General features: G+C 44.6%; 1 protein-coding gene across 2 annotated transcripts in view; it reads left to right on the forward strand.

The window, feature by feature from the left end:
* Positions 1-8,873, forward strand: part of sorl1 (sortilin-related receptor, L(DLR class) A repeats containing) — a 90,242-nt gene extending 81,369 nt beyond the window's left edge. For both annotated transcript variants that reach the window (XM_026193589.1, XM_026193590.1), the window contains exons 39-48: positions 164-246; positions 334-424; positions 501-691; positions 1,533-1,652; positions 4,143-4,307; positions 5,990-6,164; positions 6,953-7,059; positions 7,236-7,425; positions 7,820-8,032; positions 8,576-8,873. In XM_026193589.1, coding sequence (XP_026049374.1) covers positions 164-246; positions 334-424; positions 501-691; positions 1,533-1,652; positions 4,143-4,307; positions 5,990-6,164; positions 6,953-7,059; positions 7,236-7,425; positions 7,820-8,032; positions 8,576-8,643 — 1,403 coding nt within the window. In that variant the 3' untranslated portion in view covers positions 8,644-8,873. The remainder of the gene's footprint in view (positions 1-163; positions 247-333; positions 425-500; positions 692-1,532; positions 1,653-4,142; positions 4,308-5,989; positions 6,165-6,952; positions 7,060-7,235; positions 7,426-7,819; positions 8,033-8,575) is intronic.
* Positions 8,874-9,274: the final 401 nt, after the last annotated feature.

A 9,274-nucleotide genomic window follows, 5' to 3' on the forward strand; every position in this document is an offset into this window, starting at 1 on the left:
TAATAACTTTAAATAGCAGTAAATATTTTCAGAATCACTTCCTCAACCGATCGCGCCCAAATAATGAACAGTGGGGCAGGTACGTCGTACGGCCGGTCCTATAAATGTCTCGTCATCAGCTGTGTGAAACCAGGGAAACCTTTGACTCCTTCCTGTGTTGCAGCCCTGCCTCCTCCCTCTGTGAACCTCGACAGCATCACCAACGACTCCATGAGCCTGTCCTTTACATTAAACTCTGAGTACAAAGTAAGAGCTTCTCCTCAGGTTTTCTTCTTGTGTTTTTTGGTTCCCGTTTGTGCGAACGCCTCTGATGGCCCTGTTTGTTTCTTTCAGGTGGAACAGTACACTGTGATCCTGTCCTGGCAGTTTGACACACACGTGAAGGAGAACAGAAACTACACGCTCACATCAGGGGTCCTCAAAGGTACCGATCAGACTGTTGTTGTCACGCGTGCATTTGTCTGGCAGTGTGGGTGTTGACGTGTGCTGTCTGTTTCCAGCTACAAACCTGACAGCAGGGACGGTGTATGAGGTGGCTGTGTGGGCTCACACCAGCGTCGGAGACAGCCCCACCACGCTGACACATCAGCAGACCAAAGGCCAGCAGCCAGAGCGGCCCCTCCTGAAGGCCAAGGCTGTCAACCAGACAGCTGTGGAGTGCAGCTGGACCGTCAGTGGATCGCCTGCTCAGGTAAACTCACACAAACAATATCATAGAAAATGACGTAAGAGTGTGCAGCCTGTTGTTTCATCTTTGACTTTATCAGAGAAATCCAGCAGTTAAAAAGATTTTAAATACAATTCTGGAAAAGTGTGGAGCTAAAAGTTAAATATAATGGGAATGGAGTCTGATTAACCGACGGCGTAACCGTCCACCGACTGAAAACATGTGATATGAACTGGACTGAGCAGCTACAATCCTAAAGCAGACACGGGACAACATTGCTCTGGTAAAAGTCCAGCAGCTGAGTTCCTCTGTAACAGCAGACAGGTTGGTGCACAGCAGTAAACACGACCCTTTTTAATGGTACATTTTCTCATGTATTTATATTTACACCACATCCCATGTTTGTGGAGTTGGCTTTGTAACTGAGAGAGAGGCTGATGCATCCAAGCTGAAATCTGAGTGCCAGGATCCAGAACAGAGTCTGGGTTTATGATGTTTTCTTTAACATTAAGATGACGACACTCAGTCATGATGTGGAGTGTTGGCTGATATCGCAACCATAACACTAAGCTTATATCATATTATATCATAGGTGCTCAAAAATATGTTAAAAACATACCATGGTGTGTAGTAGTGTGTCATGGTGACAGTCGATGAGGAGACTGAGTGTGGCAGGCAGTGACCTGCACTCATGCATTACTGCACACACGCTGCATGTGCATGGAACCACATTAATGAACAAAGGATCCTGAGGACATCATTCAGATCCAACCAGATCCTCCTACATTTGTTATTTCACATTCTGTTGAACGTACGTATTGACCATTGAAACTGTGTGTGTCTGTGTGTGTCTGTGTGCGCGCAGGTGTACGGTGTGTTTTATGCCACCTCCTTCCTGGACTTCTACCTCAGTCCTCGTCAGGTGCGCACACCCTCTGTCGGCCTCACAGTGACCGTAGACAGCGATGAGCAGTTTCTCTTCCTGGTGAGTCTTTCCTCCGTTCTTAAACACGCCTCTCTAAAGGAACATTCCAGAATCTCACACGTGTGTTTCACGTGTTTGAGTACCTGCCGTTTCTGAACTAGAGATGGCACGATACCACTTTTTTATGTCCGATACCGATATTATAAATTTGGATATCGGCCGATACCGATATGAATCCGATATAGTGTTTTTTAATCAATAAAACAGTTTTTTAATATCTTGCTGCATTTTGTATAAGTTCAAACTCAAGTTTAAATAAACAACAACACTAAAGCTATTCTGTTATACCTGTATGCAAAAAATACAACAAAATATTTCATAGCTCAGCAAAACTGATCAATCTAATAAACTTAAACCTGCTCCATCCTCCCTATTCTGGTATTTTAAAGAGTAAGCAACCTAATCAATAGGGCTCTAAAACTCCCATCAAAAAAAAATAGGGAACCACCCCCCACCTCATGATGCTTAATCGATTACTAGGGTATATTAGACTTAACAGTTACTATATACAGTAATGGACTTCTATACTTTTTACATCAGATTAAAACTTTGGGTGTAAGATTCAGATAATTATTAAAAGCTCGACATTTTAAATGAGAATAAGAAAGAAAAGTATGTCTTTGTGCCCCCTTTTCCCTGTTCATGCCCTATCGGCCCCCCTGGCTAAACTTTGCTAGATCCGCCCCTGCACAGTTACCAGCGTCAGCTACGTAGAAAAAGATCCTCGAGTAGAAAGTAATAATAAATAAATTCTAACAACAGCTGATCAAGCTTAAACGTGCTGCTGTTGTTCAGCCGCTGGTTTCCTCTTTCTGGTGCAAAGTGGGCCAAAAGCAAACAAGAGACACAGACTCGCGACAGAAAAGCCGATCAGCTGATCATTAAGCAGTTTCATGATTGAAGTAGCAGCAGAAGAGGCAGTCGCTCCATATATCGTTTGTTAAGCTTAACGCAGGAATGCTTTACAAACATTCAGAGATGGACTTACACACTTGCTTTCTTCTCTCTGGGATAACTTTCTCGGAGATGAAATGCCGGGTTGGTAGCGAGGCTACAAATGCTATCCAGACCACCGACAGGTCCTGCATGCCACAGCTGCTCTATCACGTGATGCATACTGCTCCGACGTGCTAACGTTATGAGCAGAGTTACGCCATGCCGCAAGTTTTGTGAGGTGCTTTTTTTGATATTTAATGGATCGATTACATTTTTTTTATTTCTCTCCGATATTCGATCCAGTAATTTAGGTCAGTATCGGCCCAATACCGATACTTAATATCACATCGGTCCATCTCTATTCTGAACACGGTGCCGCTCCGTGCTGTTGCTCTGAGAAAGTTTGCTCGTGGCACGAAGCCAGATCACTTCCAGAAGAACTAGTTAGTGTGACATGTGAGAGTAAAGGGAAGGGCGAAATCTCCCACCTGAAAACACAAAAAGCGCAGGAGTGGAAATTATTCAGCGTTAAGTTTAACGAGCGCAGGTGCAAATGCAGCTGCGATCGTCTCCACAGCTGTGCTGTCACGTTTGTGCTTGACGGTGGCGACGCGAGCAGGTGATCTAAGCTTAGTAGTGAAGAATAAATTAAAATGCAAACACAGTTTTCAGACTAAACTGGAATAATAACGAGGGTTGAAAGCAGGCACGCCAGAATCACGGAGCCAGCCTGCTGAGTGACTGCAGCGTAGGCTGCCGTTCCCAGTGTGAAGGGGAATATGTTCCAGCACACGTTAGACTTATTACGAAGCATGGACGTGAACATTCAGAGTCACCGACCCTGAATGCAGAATGATCCGGGCCTTGGTACAGCCCCTCAGGTTATCCTCCACCGAAACGAGCTTTCAACCCCGTAAGGCCTGCTTCCCCTTAAAGCTCATTTATGTTGTCCCTGAAAATTTAAACAGTGAGAGACATCTGCGCTGATTCATAGAGGAGGAGAAACCCAAACTGAAAATCAGAATGAAACACTTTAAAAATGATCGTATTTATTACACAGTTTCATTCACGTGTATTTGCTGAAACTAGTCATTTCTGTTATTCGAACCGTTCTGTAAATGAACTTTTTACACTGCACATCCAGATACTTGCACGTCGTATTCAGCACTGCATCTATGATGGTGGTGAGAGGTCACCATCACAGGTGAGAGGGTCAGAGAAGTATACAAGTGTTAGAGTAACATCTGCTCCCAAAGCCTTTTTCATGGAAGGCGTTTACCAGCATGGCTTCATGGTAGAAGAATCCATCAGGGCCACATCCCAGCTTTTTGAAAATGAATTCATATTTTCTCACTTTAAACATTTGATATTTTCTTGATGTCTTCTAATATGAAGAAAAATGGGATTAAGCGATTTGCAGACCGCCACATTCTGCTTTTATTTACATTTTACAGAGCACTCCAGCATTCACAACTGGCTGTGTCTCTTTTGGCCATATTGTGTATGGGTAACATGACTCGGTCACTAGCCATGATCTGTGTGTTCTCTGTTCAGGTGCGGGTTGTTGCTCCCTTCCTGGGTCCTCCCTCCGACTACGCTGTGGTGAAAATGATTCCCAATGAAAAGCTGCCGCCCAGGAACCTCCACCGTGTGCGAGTCGACAAAACTCAGGCTACGCTCAAGTGGCAGCCCCCCTATGACAGCCCGAGCAAACCTTTGGTACACTCCTGTCTCTTATTGTGATGATGTCAAACGATCAGAACATGGGGAATATAAAGGACTCATTTCACACCTTTTAACTTGTTCATATTTACAGTTGAAGAGATAGTAGGTAGCGTTTTCCTTGTATTAACATGTATTTTACAGCGCGGCTCTGGAAGGATTGTTATTTTAACCAAACAGTGTGACCACAGCTGGCTTTTTGTCCTGTCTCAGCATGTGGGGGACGTTTCTGTGAAGCACATTGGTCAGATTCAGTGTCAGTGAGGGACCCTGAAATCAGTAGGGCACTCAGTTCATATAGGTTTTAGTGATTATGCCTGCTAACGTATTGTAGCAAAAGTTGTCCTGGGTGAGTAAAGCCAGCTAATTCATACGATCATCCAAGGTTGATCTGGTGTCATATCTGCTCTTTTTAAAAATTACTTAATCAGCTGATGTTAGAACATAAGCAGAGCCAGTGAAGCTAAGCTACAGCTAGCTAGCTGTATTGCTAGGAAAATCCTGAGCGGCTAGCTTAGGAGACAGACCACATTAGCTGCCAAATTACTTGGTTCATGACATGGACTTATTTTTCATGTCAAACTGTACTGATTTAAGACAATACTACAACATATGAATGTATAATATTAGCTATAACTGGCCTTTGTTTCTACAATTACAGTAAACTGCTGCTAGCTAGGTCTTGATGCATGCTCAATCATCCAGGACAGTAAATCTCCAAAAGTTGATTCTGTTCATCTGGACGTAGCGTTTTGTGGGAGAAACGTTTCATCACTCATCCAGGTGACGTCTTCAGTCTCAGCTGACTTTGATCAGTGGGTTTTGGTCAGTGGTTGTTGATCAATGGTCATGAGAATTTGCATAATTAAGATTAAGGAACTGACCTCCCAGCCCATTGTTCCTTCAGTGGGCTGGTTTCAGTCATTATGCAAATGTCCTGTTTATAAGATTGAAACCTGCAGTCAGCTGAGACTGTCTGTCTTCCACAGCATGTCTTTATCCTGTCTTCCTTCTCCCACCCCAACCAATCACAGCAGATGGCCCCGCCCCTCCCTGAGCCTGGTTCTGCTGGAGGTTTCTTCCTGTTAAAAGGGAGTTTTTCCTTCCCACTGTCGCCAAAGTGCTGCTCATAGGGGGTCATATGATTGTTGGGTTTTTCTCTGTATGTACGAAGCGCCTTGAGGCGACTTTTGTTGTGATTTGGCGCTATATAAATAAAAGTGAATTGAATTGAATAAGATTGAGGAAACCTGCGGTCAGCTGAGTCTGAAGAAGTCACTTGGATGAGTGACGAAACGTTTGTCCCACTAAACGCTTCGTCCAGGTGAACAGAATCAACTTTTTGGAGTGCTGCTAGCTAGCTGTAAATTAGCTACAGAACATGTTTATGGCAGTATTTGTTCCTTTGTCTCATCCATGTTGTCATTCTAATAATACTCATACTTGAGCAGAGATAACAGTGTAAGATGTCGATGGTGACCATTCACGTATCCTGAACAACACTTAACACGGCAGTGAGTTAGTGCTGTAGCAGATGCTCCAGCTGTGTTCAAACGTGTATGAAACACAATCCTGTAACTCAGCCGATAAAAAAGAATGACCTCGCAAATATATTATTACCTGATACGTCACAGCTTTTAACATCCACCTGATCTTGGATTCCCGTCTTGTTTCTTTAGACATATGCAATACACATGCGGGATGTGATTCGTAAGGTGGAGCGGGACTACAAGCTGACCACCCAGAACAACACAGTGGAATACGTGCTGAAAGGCCTGGAGCCTGGAGGGCGATACAGCATCTCTGTGCGCCTGCGAAACATGAGCAAGGAGGCCAGCTTCACCCTCAGCACAGGTATAACTGTGTGACTTCAAAACTCACAAACTCTTCAGTCACTGATCAACTGCCAACTTGTCCTAATCCAAGGAGGTTGTCCTCATATTCTTGCTCTAGTGTGACTGAGCTGTGACTGCCAACAGCCATGTGAGCATCGTGGAGTATAAATGGAGTACATCACAAACAAACCAGAAACACACACTTACAAACTGTAACCTCACTGATGTTTTTAGCCTGTGATTTGTAAATGACCAAAGCTTCTGTTTGGATGGAAACTGTTACTGTTACAGAGGTGCATATCGGCTCTAGTTAACACTGACTGTTCAAAGGCCTGTTTGAAATCAGACAGAAACACGTTGACTGGCCTGAAATAGTAATGCAGATGTGATTCAACTGTAAATAGATGTCTAATTGTTCCTTTTGAATAGGTTTAGTTTCATTAAAAATAAAAACATTAGCAATAAAGAAAGAACTCTACATTAAACACATTTATAGCTGAATTTGACTGATAGCTTGTTGCTGTTGTTTTTTAAATAAGGAGTAGTGATCACAGTAATCTCAGTACTGTGATTACTTTGACACAGTGTCTGTTCTTTTTCTCCCGTCACACACAGAGAGCTGCAGCAGCCGGCGTTGTGCATGTTTCAAATCTAAATATTCTTTTACCAACTAGATGAACTCATTTAATCATCTGGCTGACTGATTGCACGCATCCCTAAATATGATGTCTTATGTCGCTTCGTGCAGAGCAGATTCTACTCCCCTGTGCTTACTTTTCATAAACTCTGCGTTTCCTGTGCTCGTAGTTCCTCTTGCGGCGCCTGAAGCCCTGAAATTTTTGACGGAGAAGGATCACATATATCTCTTCTGGAAGAGCCTGGCTGTCCGAGAGAAGGGCTTCAATGAGAGCAGGGTGAGATACCTACAGCTAACCACTGCTTTTGAAACCAAATGTCAGTGACTGTGAGTGATAATAATGGGAGAGGTGCCACTGTTCTTACAGCAGAATGAGCTTTTCCAAGTGTTGATTTATGCTCTGCTCTTCTGCTGCTGTGGTGCTCCTCTGCCTGCTGGGGGCGCTGTTCACAGGGGTACGAAGTGCGTGTGTTTGACAGCGTGACCAACAAGACGTCGTCCCTGGGAAACACCACAGACACCTTCTTCAGGATCAGCAGCCTGCTGGTGGGACACAACTACACGTTCTCTGTCCAGGCTCGCTGCCTGCTCAACGGGCAGCTGTGCGGGGAGCCTGCAGTGCTGCTCTATAACCAGCTCATAGGTACCGCCCACACTCACCTGATGAACATTAAAGCTGTGTTGTTGCCATTCACATCTTTTCCACGTGTAGCGTCATTAAAGAATGAATCAAAAGAAACCCTGAATCTGACAGTCTCGAGCTGCTTGAGGCACTCACCCGCTTTTTAGCATTAAATTCAGTTTGATGCTGTCATTGTTTTTAATAAAAATCACTACAAAAAAAGGTTCAAATGAATTAAAGTTATCCACAAATGTGAGTTTAAGTTGTTTGATTAGGAGCCATTTAGGAGCATAACGGCTCCTAAATCCTGGGCTGTTAGCAGCGCCTTCATGCAGCCCAGAGAAACCTAACAGTATTCCAGGGATTACAATCACTTCATTTCTTTTCTGTAAATGCTTTTTCCCCTCCTGCACAGGGACCAGCGATGCATCCCGCAGCGAGGCCCACTCAGGCGACACAGCGGCCGTAGTGGTTCCCGTCCTCTTCCTGCTGCTGCTGGCTGTTTGCGGCGGATTGGTGGTTCTCTACCTCCGACACCGGCGGCTGCAGAACAATTTTACCGCCTTTGCCAACTCCCACTACAACTCTCGGCTCGGCTCGGCCATCTTCTCCTCCGGGGATGAACTGGGTAATTATTTCTTATCGATTCGAGAAACGAGACACGAATTGGAAAACGAGGTTTTTTATAAAGGTCGTTTACATTTTAGGTTGGCGGAGGGATACATGTTTTTAATCACCTGCCACGAAGTTTCACCTTTCTGTTCAGTTTGGCATGACCTTTGACCCTAGCAGTTCAGCATGGTTGCAATAGAAGAGTCAGCCTGCCCCACCCTATGAAGCTGGTATAGCTAGCTCACACGCTGCTAAGCTGGACCTAGCTTCCTGCTCTGACTGCAATAAAAACGTGGCCCAATGTGAAAAATGACCATAATTCTGACTTGAATTCTTACCTCAGTACGTGAGTTTCTCATTGGCTGCTTGCAGATGTTCACCATACTGAACTTCTTCTAAAGTGAAACAGCCAATAAAGCAGGGCGCATCGCCGTATGGCTGCTGTACTAGCGTGCAGTCGGGTCCACTTCTCTCTGGCGTGTTGACGTTTGAACAAATTGATTCCAACAGCCACGAAGCCACGAAGCTTTCTAAACACGCATTTTCCCTTTGTTAACAGGTGATGACGACGAAGATGCTCCCATGATCAGCGGCTTCTCAGACGACGTTCCCATGGTTATCGCATAGCGTGGCGTCCCCGTCGCCCATTTCTCTCTGTTCCCTTCTTTCCTCTCCTTCAACCCTTTAGTCCCCTTCGCTCTCCGTCAGCAGTGCGGCACGATGGAGCGCAGAGCCACCGGGCGGAAGCTCGCCACCACCCCAAAGTCATCTGTAGGAATCCACCCCAATTAGCAGAAAAACGTCAAGAAAAAATGGAAATGTGTAAAGAGAGAGAAATATTTTTCAAATGTACATTGCACTTTTTTTGGATGCGCAATAACTTATTTTTTATAATGTTAAAAATATATACGGGGGTCAAAAAAGGAGCGGGAGGAAAAGGTGGACGCTGGAGCAAACTGTGAAGGATTTGAGTTTGTGGAGCTCATCAGGGAAAGCGTGACCCTGTCGCAAACTCGCCGTCCATAGGAGGCGTCCATTGCTTAAAGCCAAAATAAGCATCCCGAGGCTGGAATATAGAATGCAAAAAACACACATTTAAACACACAAACACATAGACTTACGCTGTATACACAATGTTTAAACATATTTTGGTAAGAGTACAGTTTGTCCTGTGGCGGTAGATGTGACGCTGGTGCCCTGTGAGAGGAGCTAACTGTGGATCGTGGTTCCTGTTTGTCCTGTTGACGGATCGGGACGC

This window comes from Astatotilapia calliptera, chromosome 14, assembly GCF_900246225.1.
Source record: "Astatotilapia calliptera chromosome 14, fAstCal1.2, whole genome shotgun sequence".
NCBI classification, from domain to species: Eukaryota; Metazoa; Chordata; class Actinopteri; order Cichliformes; family Cichlidae; genus Astatotilapia; species Astatotilapia calliptera.